The sequence below is a fragment of the Sprattus sprattus genome (assembly GCF_963457725.1).
Source record: "Sprattus sprattus genome assembly, chromosome: 1".
NCBI lineage: Eukaryota > Metazoa > Chordata > Actinopteri > Clupeiformes > Clupeidae > Sprattus > Sprattus sprattus.
Window position 1 is genome coordinate 60,873,012 of NC_137920.1, and position 19,752 is coordinate 60,892,763.

The 19,752-nt window shown below is 40.6% G+C and overlaps 2 protein-coding genes across 2 annotated transcripts in view; one reads left to right on the forward strand and one right to left on the reverse strand.

Annotated features, from left to right (window-relative positions):
- Positions 1 to 3,678: 3,678 nt before the first annotated feature.
- tmprss4b (transmembrane serine protease 4b) lies at positions 3,679 to 9,189 on the forward strand (the record flags this gene model as incomplete). The annotated part of the gene is made up of 11 exons (XM_080845475.1): positions 3,679 to 3,808; positions 4,055 to 4,210; positions 4,471 to 4,597; positions 5,046 to 5,168; positions 5,644 to 5,687; positions 5,814 to 5,976; positions 6,305 to 6,471; positions 7,461 to 7,556; positions 8,342 to 8,484; positions 8,898 to 9,047; positions 9,181 to 9,189. 11 exons carry the CDS (start codon positions 3,679 to 3,681, stop codon positions 9,187 to 9,189), a joined length of 1,308 nt encoding a protein of 435 aa, XP_080701601.1.
- A 371-nt stretch (positions 9,190 to 9,560) lies between these two features.
- scn4bb (sodium channel, voltage-gated, type IV, beta b) overlaps positions 9,561 to 19,752 on the reverse strand; it is a 16,223-nt gene continuing 6,031 nt past the window's right edge. Inside the window, exons 3-6 of the mRNA XM_080850313.1 lie at positions 19,566 to 19,729; positions 18,854 to 19,076; positions 16,896 to 17,025; positions 9,561 to 16,402 (exon numbers count right to left, since the gene is read on the reverse strand). Of these exons, the coding sequence (XP_080706439.1) occupies positions 16,291 to 16,402; positions 16,896 to 17,025; positions 18,854 to 19,076; positions 19,566 to 19,729 (629 nt within the window). The 3' untranslated portion in view covers positions 9,561 to 16,290. The remainder of the gene's footprint in view (positions 16,403 to 16,895; positions 17,026 to 18,853; positions 19,077 to 19,565; positions 19,730 to 19,752) is intronic.

The following is a 19,752-nucleotide window of genomic DNA, read 5'->3' on the forward strand; positions in this document are numbered from 1 at the left end:
GTTTGGCTGATAGCAACATTGGACAACCTAAAAACTCCTGAGGACATGATAATCTGGCTAACATTTTTAAGACAACTTGTCAAGTGCTCCTTCAGCCAAAGATTCACATTTACTGTACATTTTTAACTCATTAAACCTCATCACTACAATGATTTGACCAGAGAGCTACAACTACAACTTGGCTCCTGAATCAACTTGAATCCTTCATACAGCATGCTGACTTGAGGGATAACGTATTAATGTGTTAACCATAGTGCAGTGTGTTGCTATCAGCAGGTCAGATGGTGAGGCTGTGAAAGTAAAGCCAGTCTTTAGGGAGACACTTATGGAAGCCTGTTTTGTGCCTGTGTCACTCAGCTGATAAATATGATGCTACAAACACCACGGTCATGGGTTTGAGGCCCAGGGGATGCATTTCAGATGAAAATAATTAACATTTGGACATACATTCATTTAGGAAAAATGTGTCTGCTAAAAGTATATACATGCTATTGCTGAAAATGATCTTGTGCTAAAAATGATCTCGTACATTAACTGGTTCTCAGTGGAATGTTGAACATAAACCAAAATAACCCCCCCAAAATATACCCAAACAATCAGAGGGGCCCCAATAAACCTTTTTCCATTTCAACAGGGAACAAAAACCAAATTAAATGTAAATTATTTGAGCTCATGTTTGCATAAATAAACATGACAAGAAGTGTGGAAGTGTGGAAGTTATTCAGTCTACTGAGGTGACTGAATAACAATATAGTTCATTTATTTTGTTCCACAAAATCACAAAATCGTTCCATAACACTCTGGTTCCTCTGCCCTGAATTTCGGGTCGGTGCAACGTTTGTTTATCGTTTGTTTATCCAAATGTTTCAAAAAGATGACACTGTGACACACCTGCCTGTGACTACAAAGGTGGGTATGTTTGGAAACCATGCTGATATTCTATCCCCTCTTCCTCTTCCTCTCTCCGCGCCTTCTCTAGCCCTATAGTCTATGCCAGACTTTAAAACATGTGTAGTTGACTCGTCTGTGAGATGAGTCACATAGTGAGTGGTAAGGTCTCAAAGCTCAAATTTTACATTTTCTTGACTTCATGACATACACTGTCTCTGTCTGTCAAGTGGTTATGTTTTTCTGTGCCATTCAACGTCAAACAACACAAAAAGCAGTATACAATGTATTCATACAAGCACCATGACGGTTGGCTGTACACACCTATGAGATGTGTACATAGGTTAAAATGGCTGACATAGCAACACAATATCCAGCACATGACATCCAGCATTGTTATAGCTACAGCTCAGTCTAGTGAAAACAAGAGCATCATTAATAAAGTGTTTAGGTCAAAACTGAACTTGTCACACAGACATTGTAACTATTATTTTAAAATGTAAGACAAATATACATTTGTCATCCAGTATGACACAAAAAGTGATCATTTTAGTTGTCTGTTTTTTTTCTTGCATTTATTGCAAAACATTTCCCTTTTCCTAAAAACCCATTTTTGCTTTTCACAAAAGTGACATGTTCTATGTTGAACATAGCTCACAAGCACTCCTACACAAATACTAATAAGCAAAACAGAATAGACCATAAATTGGACTCTGTTAACCTTTCTGTTAACCTATAACTGTTTTGCCAGTATATAAAAAAAAATACAAAGCTAAGTTTTTAGTGAGAGGTACCAACCGGATAATCTGCCATAGGATGCTGTCGGGTGATAGGAGCTCAGTAGTGCTGCTTTAGCTCTTAGTCCTACTCCTACTTAAAAACCGTCAGTGGACCTGTCCAACAGGTAAAATATTATCCCTCTCTTACCCTCCCTCTCTCTCCTACTTTGTCCTTCCCTTTCTCTCTTACCGGACAGGTTTCACAAGGCAGCACGTAGTTACGTAGACACATTACACATACACACACTCACACACACACACACACACACACACACACACACACACACAAACACACACACACACACACTTGTGTCTCCACAGTTTGATAAGCACACAAACCACAAAATGGATGACAAACAACTCCTGGGACTTTTATAAGGTTGACCAAAGGGTTTCATTCCAGTCACAGGAAAAAGCCACACAGTCCCTGAGCATACAAAAGCTTTGTGACAAACCTGTTCTCTATGGAGCTATATTGGCTACTAATGATGGGCTTTAGAGAAAGACATGGTGGTTGCAAGGGACGTGTTGCGTGAAACCAACTGCAAGGACATGAGACAGAAATGTGAAGGCAAACCATTAACAGCCCTCTTCCATTCAAAAGTTGTTTAATTCAATACCATACATACCTGTCAGCTGAAAGAATGAGCTAAATATACCTTGTGTCGTCCATTGCATTTCACTCAAGTGTTCAACGTCACACAGGATTATTATTATTATTATCATCGGCATCAGCAATATGTAAGACTGAGCATGAGTCATCTGAACTGATTGTATTTACTGAAGGAAAGTGTGGAAAATTGTGCAACACTATTTTTTTCCTCTTCAAAGTACCACTAGTTTTCGTGAATAGTACATGTGCTATGTGAGCTTGAAATCTAAAGGCAAAAATCTTTTTCAAAGGTTGTTCAATAACCGTTCTTTTTGACTTTGTAAAAGGCTTTATATTGCAAAAAGCATCCAAATCATTAACCATGATTATATGATTGTTCCAAATATGCATGTTTTGTAGATGTGTTTCTTTAGGTGTACATTGTAGGTGTTTTTTATGGTTTGGTATTGAGTAACAGATCTTGTAGGTCTTCACACAACTGTAGAATCTAGAATATATTTAACCAAATTTGGGTTTTTCCCATACAGACTTCATACATCCTGCTTCCCAGGTAAAGAAGAAAGATAACTCTGACCCTATTTCCTGCTAATATCATGGATTGAAATCAGACACTTCTGGCCTCATTTGAAGGAGTTTTCAAAAAGCCAAACCGAGTTCTAAACATATTTTTCGAAAGAAATGTGAACAATTATCACTTCAATAATTTCCTACAGTTAAACCATTTTTAGAGCGTTGAATCAAATCATAGTGCTGTTAAACAGCACATTTTAGTTAAACTCTTATTGAGTGCAGGAATGGCAACAAATCCCCAATCAAGTCTCGTTAAGATCACCTGGCCTGAAAACTAAGCAAAGAGGCAATCATCCTGGAGTTTCTCAGGCAATCATCCTGGAGTTTACTGATCCTCAAACACAAGTTCACACTCCTTCACCACAACAAAGACAAGTTCAAAAACACGGGAAGAAACACAGAAGAAGAGGTGTGGACAAAGGTGAGATGAACGTGTGTTAACTTGACTGCTTTGTCATGAATCATAATTGATTGCCTAACCACAATGTAGGAAATTCTCACATTAATCATGTTCTCTTAACATTACGCCTTCAGTAGGCCCCTAAAATAAAGCAGCTTAACTACATTTTAAACCACAAATCTATTTTGTATGTCAAACAACCTGGGGTTTCTCTAGGAAAATAAGTCACATTTAAAAATGTAGGCCATTTAGGTGGTTTTCTCTGCTGTTTAACATAGTGGCAGGTCATTTTTCACCCTTAAGACAACACAAGGGTTATCCTGAAGTTCATGATGGACATTGGAAAAAGAAGTTCGTCTCTCTGTACTCTTGCAGTTGGCCACACACACTAAAAATACTCATTTCCAAGCACACACACAGTCAAGAGGATGTGTACAGGCCACAGGAAGATGATGACTTTCCGTGAGGTCCAGCGGAGGTCGAAGGTGAAGCTGGGTCTCGGTATCATGTCCTGCATCTTGCTCGTCCTCGGAGCGCTGGTGGTGGGAGGGTACTTCTGTAAGCTCTTACATTTATTTCCATATCCTCACTTAAAACCCCCTCTCATTGCCCCCTTTCTCTATCCTTCTCTTTCTATCGTTTCTTTGTCTTGTATTTTCAGTACTTCTGAAAAGCAAAAAGCAACTTCCAAGCTCTGACGGTGTGAATTGATTGAGCTGCATTGTACTGTGGCTCTAAAACACTTTGACCATGTGATCATGTACTATTTGTCTCTGATTTACATCTCTTTCTCTTTGTTAATAGTTTTAGAGCGATTGATCTCCGAAAAGTATTACTTCTGCCATCGCTCTCTGGGGTTCGTTCCCATGTTGGCCATGTGTGATGGGATAGCCGACTGCCGATACGGAGAGGACGAGAGCCACTGTGTGACCAACTCAACCAGCAACACCACCTTCCCAGGTAGTTTGCATGCATTCACCACTGTGTGTTCAACACCACCAGCAACACCACCTTCCCAGGTAGTCTGCAAGCATTCACCAACATACAACCAAATGTACATACAAACATTTCCACCGAGGTCTTAAGTTCACCAAAGAAAATAGTTTAAATATAAGTTCAGTGGAGTTTAAGTAGACCAGACATCACTATGGTTCCCTCCTAATATCTAACTACTACATCACTTCTCTCTCTCTCTCTCTCCCCTGTGTGTGCATGTGCAGTGCGTCTTGTGAGTGATCTTTTGGTGCTGCAGGTGCGTACTGTTGAGAGCCGCTGGAGTTATGTGTGTGCTGAGAACTGGAGGTGGCACCACACCCAGAGCACCTGCCAGCAACTAGGGTACACAGAGTAAGTGAGATTCTATTAATACACACAGAATACCAAGACCCAGACACCATTGCCTTTGGTGTTTAGAACCTTTCTCTCTGACCGCAAGATGCAACATTTTAAATTGAGACCATATATATGATTCCATAGGGTATTTTATGAATTAGCTGTCAAGGTGCCCAACAGTGCCAGAGTTGTACAAAAAAATGCTGGTACTGAGTAAGACTGGTTTAAACCATAATCCAACAAATTAATTCAATATGTGTATATTAAGTATTGATCTGCATGGTTTGGATTGAAAAGATATCATGGCCTCTCATTTGTATGCTCATTTTTGATCAGGTGTTACAGTAAAATGCACCTTAAAGAGAATGGCTTTGGATATGTCTTGCTGGAGACTATGATTAATAATCTAAAAAGTTGATGTCTACATTCCTTCTAAAGACATCTGCCTCTCTTTCTCCTGTAGGAGTCCCCGCAGTGTGTGGGTCCCTGTGCACAGTCTGCCCCCTCAGCTGCCCATGTCCTTCAGTGGGGTTCAGGCTCAACAAGCACCACATGAGGCTCATGTTTATGCAGGTGTCATGCCACAGTAAGATGAAGCAGAGAAGACCAACACAGAGAGAAGAAAACACATTCTCTGTCTCTCTGTCTCTCTCTCTCTCTCACACACACACACACTGTACTGCAGGGAATATGACAGATTGAATTGTTTTGAGACTGACTCACAATGTCCACATACCCTGATAAGGACAGCAATGTCCACAGTCCCTTTTTGAAAAATGTCAAATGCACCCAATGTAGCACACTGTGGTTGGATACACAAATGTATGACTTTAAATACATATTTGCTACCCATGGATCCTTTCAACTGTGGTGCTCTTATGTTTGTAAGAGACAGAGAAGACTGTACAGTTCAATATTTCAGCCCTGATAATGAGGCCTATATTCAGAACAGTATGATCAGTGACATGTAGTGTGCCACTAGACAGCTGATTTCCATCTTACCCTCATGATCTGACCTTTTTGACCTTGGCCCTCTCTTTTCTTCCTTTCTCCTCCTTCAGGGAGTCTTGCTCCTCTGGTTCTGTCATCTCACTGTCCTGTTCAGGTAATGTTGTGTGTGTGTGTGTGTGTGGGTGTGTGGGTGAATGTGAATGTGTGCATGCGTGTATGTGTGCTTCTTGTGGCATGCATGTGCATGGTATGAAGGCGTTTTTGATTCTGGCCCCTCCAGACTGCGGGTTTGCGCTGGGCGAGGACCGGATTGTGGGCGGCAGTGACACCTTTGTCGAGGAGTGGCCCTGGCAGGCCAGCCTGCAGTGGAGGGGGCAGCACAGGTGTGGGGGCTCCTTAATCTCCCTCAGATGGGTCCTTACAGCAGCGCACTGCTTTACAAGGTACTACAGACAATCGATATTTAACCAGTTCGAACACGTGATTCAATTTAATTTTGATGATATATGGTCACTTGAAGGAGGAAGAAAAAACACCTGTCAGTGCCACTCAACACCAAGGCTATTTACGATTGACTACACCAAAATACACCATTTAGCAAGCTAGCTAGCTTTTATCAGTGCCACCTGTGCTGTTATTGATGTTTGTAAGGCAGGTATGTTGACTGTAAGCTAGTTAGCTAGCTGGTTTTACACTTAAGTCTCCTCCTTATTAACTTTGCAATCTCTATCTGATATAAACGCCTTGATACCAACTTGTGTTCTCACACAGCCGAACAAAGGATGTGGACCACTGGCGCGTTGTGTTGGGCAGGACACTCATGGGGTCATCTGGGGGTCTTTCCGTTGAGCAGATCATCATTCACAGCAGCTACAAACCCACACTGAATGACTATGACATTGCTTTAATGCAGCTCGCCAAACCTGTGAAAACTGGAGGTGGGTAGAGGGACTTTTTAAAAACTGTCCTCATAGGTCCACTGTGGAGTGTACCATTACAGAGGCACCTTTTGTCTGTGCTCATATTTGAATGTTGCTCTCTACAGGTAGTTTGCAGGATTACATAGAACACTCAGGAGGCAAATGTAAACACCTGTTCTAAAACTACTGACATGTTTGCATGCACTTTAGTATTGTGTGTGTGTAAAAGGTAGATTGTTGATATGTATCTCAGAGCTTTTGATCAAATGGTGGCTTCATTATCATCGCCGCATCTGTTTAAGAGAGTCACAATTACGAATGACAGGAATGATTACACTAGAAGGCTTGTTTCACATATGGAACAGGAATATGCAGTAGAGTGGTAAATACCACAAGACCAGTTTTTTTTTACGGTGGACCAACTCATCTGACACTAAATTCGGTTAGCTGTAACATTAATGTGTTCAATGCAACATTTGGCTAAATTGTAAATAAAGTAAAGGCATGCCAAAAGAGGAATTGTATGATTTCTGAATGAATAAACGGTAATCATTACAATAAGCTGTAAACTTGGCTTGGTTTCAAGATAGAAATCCAAATTGTTATTGACAACCATAAAAAATGATGGGTCAGTTCTGTATCTAGGTGACTGTGGATTTATACACAATGCAGGAACCGGTTTCTCAATAACAACACGTGGTGATGCCTATTTGAGGGTTGTTGACAGTATACAATGCAAGTCTTTTGTTTTGAGGACATCATGGATAGGTCCTCTGATAAGTTGACTTAATGACCTCTCTGGCCAAAGAATCAGAAATCTGCTATGTCTATTGTTAAGATTCCTAGTGTTTCGTGCCTTACATGTTAGATTAATTATTTACACATTAGGGCTTTGCTGCAGTATTACTTGGTAAAAAAAATATAGACAACACGCTCCACAACAGCAACCCCTTACTTTTTATTTCCTATTAATTAATTAATCATTCATTATCCTCCTCCCCCCACAGACTCTGTTCGTCCAGTGTGTTTGCCTCCATACCATCTGCCCCTAAAGACTGGAGAAGAACTAGTGGTGACCGGCTGGGGTCTACTTAAGGAGAACGGTACAAACAGGACCTCTCCCCTTCCTCCGACACACGATCCTTTGGTTGCTGGATCAATAACAAACTTCCTCTCAACCAAACTGACCCCTACCAAGTACCTTGTCCATGCATTTGTGTAGATTTAGAGTTTAAGAGCTTAGAGACTTCATTGTTAAGGCTATCGGTACTATTGATAAGACCTTCTTGCCTGATAAACTGAAATTGTGGTGCTTGCAGTTTGGGCTTTTGCCACGCATGCTGTGTACCCTGTATGATGCTCGGCTATTTCAGAGGTGGAGAAATTTGAGTCAAGAATAAGGCAGATGATAAATGGCTTGGGGTGCCACATTGTCCAGGTACTGTAACTTTGTAGGTCAAATCAATTTTGCAGTTGCCAGTTTGGTGGAGGAGTTCAAATGTGCTAGGACCTGCTTAGAGCCTGGAGATGACTGCCAATTCTAAGAATCCATACACAAAAATGTACCGTAAATCCTGAAAATCTTTCATAGTCTTTATTTATTAAACGTGAGAAGATAGTGGTTCCAGATAGTGGTTTCCATTATCCCCTGGAACCACAATGAGTTAGGGGAGGGACAAGGCCCTGATAAGAGAGTTCAAGATAAGTAGTGCTGGTCAGTCTTTGTGGAAATCCTCAAGACTAAGGCAAAAGGCAGTCATGGCATATCTACTTGCTCAGTTTTTTGCTTCCAAAAGAGGGCATCTAAGGTCAGTTTGAGAAGTTTCTCTATATTCTCTTGAACCTCCGCTTTTTCTTTTTACCAAAGTAGTCCTTTCTCTCCTGTTAGGTCAGCTAGCCTCAGTCTTGCAGAAGGCCACAGTTCCTCTGATTGACAGCAAGGTCTGCACCCGACCCTCCAGCTACAGCGACTCCATCACACCCAGAATGCTTTGCGCTGGGTATATTGAGGGTGGGGTGGATTCTTGCCAGGTATGGCTCTTTCTTCTGTCAGACAAATGGTTAGGTGCTCTTGATGACTAATTGCAATCTTTTTTTTGTCTGACAATAATGCACTCCTCTGTCTCTCCGTGCATGTTGGTTTTGGTTTCATGTTGACACTTTAACTTCCATACACACAGTTATACTAAATCAGATGCTTTTGTCAGTGCTTGGCTTTTTTTTTTATTGAAGAATGCCGCTGTTGCATTTGTTGTGGCCAGCATACCTGTTATACAAGTGCTAATTTAGTTCCCTTCCATTGCCAGGGCAACAGTGAGCTTCTGCAAAAGTTCTAACTCTGCTCCCAAGAGTTGTCAGGCCAACACTGGCATTCAACATAATTCCAATCTGCAGTTCCTCTCTTCTAATTCCGGCCTTTTAATTAAATTCTGCTGTCTCTTAAGGGTGATAGTGGGGGTCCTCTGGTGTACCTGACCTCCCACTGGCAGCTGATTGGCGTGGTAAGCAGTGGAGTGGGGTGTGCCCGCAGCAATTATCCAGGGATTTACACCAACGTCAGCACAGTGCTTGAGTGGATTTATACCCTCATCCAGGTAAGAGGCACTGGTGAGGTTGGTACCCTGCATCAGCTCAGGGGTTTGTGTGTGAGGGCATGAGTATCGCATGGTCAGTAGCCCAGCAGAATGTTCCATAATGATGTGCATTTTTGTTCCTGGTCTTTTTCAGAATTATTGACACACACACCATAAGTGGTCTTTCCTTGGAAGCACCAGGTGATCCTATCCAAAGCTGAAGCAAATGCCACTGTCATAATGCTACGAAAACGGTCATTTCCAAATGTCCTGGTCGAATGTTGGTGTTCAAGTGATGTATATCTCACTTGTGTAGTGATGCAGTTATTAGTTATTGAGTGTGCAGTTATCCCATTTTCATTTAGTTAATCATCTGAAAGGAAGTGTTTTGTGTAAAGACTGTCTTTGCACACACTCACTTTAAAATGTTTTAAACCTGTGCATCTTTTCACTTGTTGATGGTCAGTATTTTGAGAGGTTTGAGGTAACCCTCTATTAGAATGCCACACAATCAATGAAAAATCAGACGCCACCTTCATATTTTATCCATAACTTTATTTCTTAAGCTTTTGTAATAAAGAAAATATAATTGTTATGCATGGCTGTGTTTGAATGCAACAAAAGAAACACATGGATGTCCATTCTTGTTATGGGACCAAGGGGTCAGATCAAGTTTGGAATGGGAGACTTAGGATCTGAATGTAGAAGTGGGAACACACTAGAGATTTACCCAGGAGGTAGAAAAGTAAACAGTGCTCAAATGGCCTCCTCCCTGTTAACTATTTATTTAGTCAAGCAGTAGATGTTTTAGGGTTCTTGCAAGCAGTTTAGCTGGATAGTGCTATACTATGTCCTTTTATCTTCAATTGGACGTCACAAATAGAACAGAACAAGAAACGTTTGGGGTCTTTAGCTCAGGTTTAATAAGCCTGTCTAATAAAATGCCACAGTCAGAAGAATGCTTTGAAAGGCCACATTTAGGTCTCACAGCATTATTCTCCTGAGTCATTCTAGAGGAATCTTTGTAACACTGCACTTGATAAGCTATTCATTCCCTTTGGTTGGAAGGGTAGACCCGGTGCGGCTTTAAATGAATAACGTTTAGACAATCAGGCCTGTGTGCTAATCCAGGAAAGGCTGAGCGGAGCATGCTTATAATCGTCCTATGAACCCTTGGTCAGCAGTGAAATTAATTTACAGACAAAGGACATCAGTCTCTGAAATGCATCATAGAGCTATGATCCTTGTATTGCACAGAGAGGGATGAAAGGATTGAAAATTATATTTGCCCTCTCTCTCTTCCATTTTACACTGTCTGGGTCACTACAAAGTTTTAAAGAAACCATTTCCATTTTTGAACATTGACATTTCAAAACTAACATTCAATTCCACCTTGAAGTACAGTGATGCAATGATAAACTACATGGATGTTATGGTGTCCCCACTATGTGTATTTTCACAGTTTGGTAAAATATATCTATTGTATTTCTGGATGAGAAATTCGGCAACAGCAGCTTCCACAGACATGTAACAACACTGTTAAATTTCAGAACATTCTGTTGTCTAAAGTGCAATAGAATATCATGGACATTCAACTCAAGATTTGGCCAACCAGCAGATAATTTGCATCACATTATACTTTCATACGGTCACACACAAGTGAACAATCAACAGAAGCAAGACATGAACCTTAACATGATCATTCAACCATGCCCTGATAAAGTGGGCCTTACCATTCATCATGTTACAATTAACGGCATTCAGTATTGCTGGCAACCATTTTATATGTTTACCATTATTGTTTTGCTCATGAGGATACACAATGTGTCAAGTTCTCTTAAAGCACCTACAGTGGATAACAGGATAAGTGAGTGCTTCTGCTCATAAATGTGGTTAATTAGGCCAATGATCTTTATATTGTTTGTAGTAGCTCTCATCACAGGGAAGTTGCTGGGTTAAGGAAGTTAACATTCTGCTGTAATTTCCCTCATGTGTATCAGCCTGGCCATTTCCACCCAGTACAAAAAGCTCTGACTTGTGCAAACTATTAAATACAGATGCAAGAGGCTGATGCAAAAGAAATTGAAGAATCTCTACAGCTGACTGGAGTTTACCTGCTTATAGGAGCACACACTCGTACAGAAATAAGACCCTAATATTGGTATGATAAACAGCTTTAAAGTATGAACATTTCCAAAAATGTGAGCATTTCTAAACTTATGAATCAAAAAGTGGAAAAAGACTAGTCTCCACCAAGGATTATTTCAACCATGCACACAGTACCAATCACTCTTTAAATTCTTTATCCTCAATGAGTATTCTGTAAGACTGTCCACACTGAGGTAAAATGACACAATCACTTGCTCTCTCTTCTTGCCCCTGCAACTAACTCTGTGAGTCACAATGCCTTCCATTTACACCTCTGGTAACAACTCAACTTCCCAACATTATTGCTACAGAATCACAGTATGAAGAGCTCAGGAGAGAAGCCCCTTGGTGGATGCGCTCCAAAGCAGAGAGGTAGCTAACTAGCAGTAGCAAATCCAATGGAGCCACAGGCTTTATACAGTCTCCCCTGCAAGCTACAGTTACCACAGGTCTGGCCTTAAATCTAAAACACAGAATGTACATCATTTCGTCATTCAAAATGATTCATGGCTAATTCAATGAATTCAGAGTCTAAACTGCAGTAATGATGAGGCTAACGTTAGTGATAAAAAATAGAACTTTACTGACACCCAGAAAGCATATGGAAATGTGTTGCCATGACAACCAGACACCTGCCTTGACTCATCTTGCTTTGCTGTATTATTGGCATGAAGTACAGCATGCATATCATCTCCCAGTGTACAGACAAAAGAAGGTGGGATTATCAAATTGGTTTGGGTTTGTCAAAAGGGCTGCCATCATGCATACATTAGCTATTCAGCAAATCAGTGTGGTTTTATTTATCTCAATAAAAAGCAGTTTCTCCCACAGTGCAAGAAATAACACAGATACACCTATTTTATACCTATTTAAGAATACTTTACATGGTTTAAGAACACTATATTATTATCTTGTCAAATACATGGACTGGACTGGCAGTACGTTTCTGTGAGTTATTTGTAGATGTACGGCAAAGCTTAACAAAACATACCCCCCATATATAGCCACAATCGTCGAGGTAAGCCAGTACAATTAATGTAAATTTGAATTTTTACCTAAATATTCTTTATATTTTTGTATATATTTATGAAGGCCCAGATCCTTCATCAGAAATGCATAGGAACCCTAAAACCCTGAAATAAAGTTAATGGGGAGGATTCTTTGATGCTGTGTTATCTGTTAAGTTACTCACAGAAACAGAATAATAACACAAAACCGCATATCCCCTCCCTCCTCTCTCTCTCTCTCTCTCTCTCTCTCTCTCTCTCTCTCTCTCTCTCTCTCTCTCCCTCCCTCTCTGTATGTCAAGTTACAGGACATACTGTAGATGTAAGATGTAAGAAACTTTCCCCTAAAGTAAATATGGCTTTTTTTCCTCCTCTGCATATGACATGGAGGATGGAGAGATCAAAGTCTTAGCCACACAAATACCCCAGAAGCCAATAACTCAAAAGTGCCATCTAGTGCAACCACCAACAACCATCGTGTCACTAGTCAAACACAATAGTATGCTGCACTTATTCCCAATTCCTAAAAGGCCTTCCACACAGAGCACTCGAAGTACACACTTTTCACTATTGCAGTCCAGTCAGTAAGAGCAGACAGAGGAGGTATATTGTGTGTATGGTGTGGAGTGAGTGGTTGAGTAGTTAGCGATATATTCACTTGATATATCAAATGAAAAGGATGATCAGACCACAGGGGCAAATTAAGTCAACTACAAGTATCTTCATTTACCTCCAGTGGACATTTATCTGTTATATTGAGAGGTAACAAACCAGAAGTGAGATATGACAGCTTGTGTCAACTCTCCTCCAAGTGTTCCCTGATTAGTAACTCTATAGACGCTCTACTCTAATAATTCAAGCCTCCACTCATCTACTCCACTAGTTTAGTTATGTGAGCCATTAAAAAAATTGCCTCATTATTGGCCATGAAAAAGCTCTAGATATAAAGCTCTGCTGCCCAGCCTCTCTTAATTTGAATATTAGAAACTGCTCTTTGTCGGATTGAGTCCAACTCTCGTTGCGTAATAGTGGGACAGGTATCCAAGACACGTTCTGTCCAACATTGTCTGTCCAAGAAAGTGCCCCAAGGTTTGGTACTTAGTCCAGATCTGTGCCAATATTTACCATCTCTCTGAATGCAATCATCAGCTTTCTATTATTGCTATACAGATGACACCCAACTACACCTGTCATCCCTAGCAGATGATGAGTCAAAGGTGTCAGCAGACATTTCTGTATATCTCACACAGCTATTTCAGCATGGATAAGGAGGTCTCTTTGACAACTGCCTTGTCCCTCAATTTCTTCTGCACTTTCCTCAATCTCCTCATAGTTACCTGGGACTTGAGTATGGCAAGACTAAAGTTTGGTTTTACAGTGTCAGGGCATAATTTTCACCATATGTCTTAAAACAATGGGGTAAGTATGTTCTGTGGAGGTTGGGTGGAGACCTGAAAGCTGCTTCTTGGAATGACCTGTGTACACAAGCAAGCACTATTTCAAATGAAGGAACTGTCCAGCCCTGCTGTCTCATCTCACTTCACATATTGAAAAGATTAGAAGTTAAATTAAAATATATTGTAGCAGTACATTTTAGTTCCATTCATGAGACATTCTCATTCATCTGTACATCCAAATTACTCATAATTATTTTCTTCATAGTCACTTCATTTCCTTTTCTAATGCAAATGCACAGTATGTTTTATTGCCATTATTTGACATTTGTAAGAAATTATTCAGCAGTAAGTTGGAGCAGTTGCATAAATGTGGCTATAAACAGAAATATGTGTTGTGTGTGTGTGTGTGTGTGTGTGTGTGTGTGTGTGTGTGTGTGTGTGTGTGTGTGTGTGTGTGTGTGTGTGTGTGTGTGTGTGTGTGTGTGTGTGTGTGTGTGTCTGTGTGTGTGAGTGTGAGTGTGATGGATGTGAGAGTATGTGTGAGTACATTCATCATTTCAAGCTCTCAGTAAAGACCTACTTTGAGTATGACTTTGCTGGATCGGAACAGAGCATTGGACTCCCAGCGCTTATCAGTGGGTTTTGACACAATACTCCTGGGGTACAGGACTGTTTCTATGCTTCTCAGAGCAGTTGTTAGTTACAGTGAGAACGAGGGCTCAGATACCACTTTTACAGCACTTACATACAGCCCAAAATGATCTGGAGCAGACAGTCTGACACTACTTAACGTAAGCCTTAGGTAGACCTACGCACGCACATACACACTCGCACACACAATCACACACACACACACACACACAGATGCACAAACCTATACACGCACGCTCACAATGTAAAGCATGACTGGAAAGCACAAACTACTTTCACGTAAAGAGTTTGAACCAACCTGTACATACGTGACTGGTTATACATGGTTCATTCTGGGTTTCAAGTAAAAAAAAACATCAAGTATATTTGTACTGTTAAGAGCTTTGTGTTTCTATAAATCTGGCCTTTAGAACATGCTAAAATACATTGGTTAACTGTAGCTTTTAAGAGATTCATTCATTTTATTTAGGAGCATTGGTCTCTAAGGATTGTCAGTTTCATTCATCTGCGTGAAATATTTTATCTGTTTTTTTTTCAGCTTTTTTCCTCCTTTTTAATGTTCTTTTTGTTTCTTTTTGCAGCATTTATGCTTTGCATGATATTGGTTGGTTTGCATTGCTTAGTCCTTTCCACCAGCAGGTGGTGATAGAAGCGCTTACAGGCACCTGTGTTTTTTTTTGTCATCCCAAGCAAAAAATATAAATCTAACATGATCCTGGGCTGGACCTGAAGCAGGGGCCTTCTTAAATGTCCTCTCAGTCCCCTTTTCAGCATCACAGGTGACTGAAGAGAAGAACTGAATAAGTGTGACACATTGTGCATGTAACATATAGGAAAAGGAAGGAGTTTAGGCTCACCGATGCACCCTCTGTTTCTTAACGGTACATCACTGTGGTAACCTTGGCAATTGCATTGCTAGTGTATTACCTACATCAAGGGTACAGGATTGCATTACCTCTTTATATTGCTGAAAATAGGCTTTACGGGAAAGGGAATATCAGCTGTTTATTGCATCTACCACACCGAGGCAGGTCTTTCTCCTCATGTTGACTATTTTGGGCATCTCATTAACCAGTTTCCTCTAGCCAAGTGTTCCTGCACAGACTGAGGGAGGGCAGCCCCTCAACGTGGCTAATACTGGCTGAAGCTCCAGCCACAGTCTGTCCAGTAAGCAGCCTGGGGGGGGGGATCTGGGCCACACCTAGGCCAGGTCCACGCCAGACCGGACAAGCCTGCAGTACCCCAGGAGGATACATCCCGGTAAGAGCTGAGCTAAGGGAAAATAAAAGTAGCACAATGACTTTCATTGCTCACTTTCAAAGTGCAGGGATGGCGTGAGGAAAATAGAGAGAGAGAGAGAAAGAGAGAGAAGGGTATGCTCCCAATCCAACCCAGGAAAAAACAAAACAATGTGGAGAACAGAACTAGAGCCAGAGCCACAGCTGGCATCACTTTTCCTTTTGAACAAGTGCAGTCGAAAGGATAAGGATCATTAGAAAAAGAAAAATAATAATGGCATGTTGCACTAAGAGAAGTTTTCCAAACATATATGTCGCAGCCGAAAGAAGCAGCTAGATTGTACAACACGAGAGACTATCAGACCAAACAATGGAGATGTGGTTTAAGCCTATTGCTCTGCGCTCAGCAGGGAGGGGTTTAGTGTTGGTGCTCAGATTAGTGAAGGTGAGGAGGGGACAGGAGGAGCATGAAGCAGTCCAGTGGAGGTGGAAGTGCTTCTCCTTCTCCATCTCATCTCATCTCATCTCATCTCATCTCATCTCATCTCATCTCATCTCATCTCATCTCATCTCATCTCATCTCATCTCATCTCATCTCATCTCATCTCATCTCATCTCATCTCATCTCATCTCATCTCATCTCATCTCATCTCAGCTCAGCTCATCTCATCTCGTCTCATCTCATCTCTCTCCTGCGTATGGCCTTGTTCTGCAGAGGTACAAATGGGAGGGTTTGGATTGTTTTTGTTTTGTTTTGTTTTGTTTTACTGTTCTTCTCTTTTGCTCTTTTTGTATTGGGATCTACATACATACATGCAGGCTCTCATGCTTTCTTTGGTGGTGCTTTCTTTGGTGTGGGTTTGGGTGTCGATTTGGATGCTGAGAGGCCATTTTCTGTGTTGTCGATCCCAGAAGACGTCACAAGGCACTCTTTACTGAGAGAGAGAGAGAGAGAGAGAGAGAGAGAGAGAGAGAGAGAGAGAGAGAGAGAGAGAGAAAGAGAAAGAGAGAGAGAGAGAGAGAGAGAGAGAGAGAACAGTACAGGAAAGGGAATACGAGTTATCTTCAAATAACCTGGAATAACCTATTCTTTGTATCATTATACAATCTGTCAACATTTTTATATTATAATAAGTTAACTTATCACTGAGTGTGTAAATACCCCCACACCCCACAAAATCACCCTTAAGAGCCCCAGCAGACCCAAGTCCCTTTAAAAGACCGCCAGTTATCTTGTGAGAGCTCCATGACGGGAATAGGTGACTCATCACAAACACACCTACTCTGTGTCTTCACTTTCCAGTCCACACAGTGTGTGTGTGTGTGTGTGTGTGTGTGTGTGTGTTCATTCATTTCACCTGAATTCTGAACTGGGCTTGAGTGTGTTCTTGTGAGCTGCTCTGTTGTGTTTTCTGTATGTTTACTTACTTTCTCTCCTGCAGTTTTGCGATCACGAAGATAATGAAGTTCTTTATCAACACGAAGCCCATGAGCGAGGCGATGGTGCCACCCACACAAGAGGCGATGAGGATGGTCAGAGTGTTATCCACCACCCTCACTGTAGGAAGGGAAAAGCACAACAGAAAGCTGAAAGGTTAAGTTCAGCCGTCAAGGAGAAAAGAGAGATATTAGACAGAAGGGAAAAGAAAGAAAAGTGTGACATAAAGTGACACTGAGTGGTAACTCAAGGAGTAAAATAATTGACGTTAAACTTAATGTTGATTTCTTATTATAGTGAACTTACAAATAGTATTGTATATAAATACTGGTATACTATATAAATACTAAATTATGATGTGTGCTTCACAAGAAAGTAAGCTTTAAACCTAACCCTAACCCCATACCCCTCTTGTAAAAACACTTACTAACATTCAAAGTATGTTGTACTAAAGTAACAGTATGTAGCAATTGTACTTCAGGGTTAGGATTAGCAATTTTACCTTAAAATAACAGCTTAAAAAAACTGGGACGTTTAATATGGAGAATGGCCTCTGTGCCATTGCCATACCAGGGTCCGTAGGCATATTACTGCGCTATAGGTTTCTGGAAGCCACCCAGGTACTACCCTCTGCTGGACTAGTAAGTAGCTAATTTGCCATCTTGCTTTGTCTTGTGTTTCACTTGCTTGATGTTTGACTGTGTTAGGAAAGTTGTTGACTCACTTGTTTGTCATAGTGTCAAAGTAATCAAATTTCGACAGGTTTTGCTAGGTTTAGCCACTAGCATCTTGTTACCGATTAGCAATTCCTCTGTTGTGCTGCTTTAATTAAGTATTACAGTTTTTTCAAAATTGCTTACACACGTTTTCTGAAAGAACACTGAACCACAATTGTCCTGGAAATGAAACACTGCATTCAAAATTCAAAAATCAAAATCTATCTATCAAAATTTCAAATTCTAACGTTTGTGTCAGATGGCAAACACAAGCATTCATATGGTTAGACATTTTCAATCACTAACTACACACTAATGTGATAAATCAAAAGTGCGACTGCCTTTGTTCTGCTAAAGCGTTTTGCAATTACAGTGTTAATGTGTACCTCATATATCAAAACAATAGACTGAATATATACAGGTGCAAATTTGAATATTGTGGAAAAGTTAATGTTTTCCCGTAATTTAATTCAAAAGGTTTTTGAGCTCTTCTCAAGTTGACATTTCTGTATTTTAAATGTTTTATTCTAATATTTTGAGGTATTGGATTTTTGATTTCCATGAGCTGTAAGCCGTAGTCATCCAGATTTAAACAAAAAAGGCTTGAAACATACCGCTATATCTGCAATGATTCTAGAAAACACTTTCACTTTTTGAATTAAAACACTGGGAAAAAATTAACTTTTCCACGATATTCTAACTTTTTGAGATGCACCTGAAAACACACAAATACTGGACAAATACTTCACAACTTTCATTAATTATTTTTTCTTTTTTTTAAGTTTTCCAGAACACTGTCAACCAAAGTGTAACAAACACACAGTGAATCTTTTGCATTTTGCAAGGCTAGAATGCACAGAATACAAAATTGTTTGCTAAAAAAAGTTTTGACCATACCCAGCCTCCTACTGGGTTGGATATCTTGCATTTTGAGGGGCAGTGCCGTAGAAATTGAACAATTTTTTTTTGCAAAAAGTAGGAATTGAGTGAAAGGCTGAGAGTTAGCTTACAGTTTTGCAAATTTGGTGTCGGGTTTTGCAGTTTGCGTGACAGGTTTTAGAAATTGTGTGCAATGTAAAAATGTTGTATGTAGTACCTAAGGACACTGGTGGTACAGCGTGGCCAGAATCAATTATGAATAAATGAAACACAGCAGGTTACCTCAAAGGGATATTGAGATTAGAAACATAATTTTGTTGTTTTTCCTTTCTTGACCCTCTCCAACCACTTACGTTCATCCACCACCGACAGGGTGTAAGTGGAATTGTGGTATCTGCCCTTCTCTTTGGGGTTTTTGCCATAGCAAGTGTACACTCCTCCGTCCTCGAAGGTGATGTTCCAGAGTACGATGGAGACATTTTGGGTCTTGGTGGACCCCACAAACTCTACCCGGTCCTTGTAGACGGTCAAGTGAGCAGGCTCCGTGAATTCATCCTTAATCCAAGCGTCAACTAGCTGTAAGTACATTTAAAGTTTATTTAACATTCATGCGGCATTTGCTTAAACATCTTTGATATTATAAAATGGCGCGCATGTCGATTAATATAATTTCCTTTTTTTGCTTTATAGTTTTTGCAGATGCTTTATTGATTTGCATTGCAGTTTCTTTCAGCAGGTCTTACACTTAAACGCCTTACTCATAGGAGTGACTCCTCATGGGGATGGACCATTCACTTTCCTGTTACTCTGACTTCACACTACCCACTCAATCAATCAATCTAATGTCAAAAAAGAAACTTTAAAATGTGCATTGTAATGACTTACATCTAAGCCACACTGCATACCATTATGTGTCGTATCAACATACACCCAAAGAAGCTGAGAGAAATATTTCTAATCAGTTGGAACAATTGTCTTGTTTGTGACTCGGTGATTCAGGGAACGTACTGATGACACAGGGGTGCCATGGGTTATGGATGCGGACAGAAGGAAGCAGGTCCTAACCTTGTTGGCGGGGTCGGTGTCATTGAAGGACCAGCGGAAGTAGAGGTCCTGGATGCCCACGCAGCTGGCATACTTGCAGGGCAGCAGGACGGTGCTGCCGTTCACTGCCTCTAGGTAAGGAATCTTTCCTGTGATCATCTCCAGCGCCTGGCAGTACCACACACCTTACAGAAAGACAAACACAAGA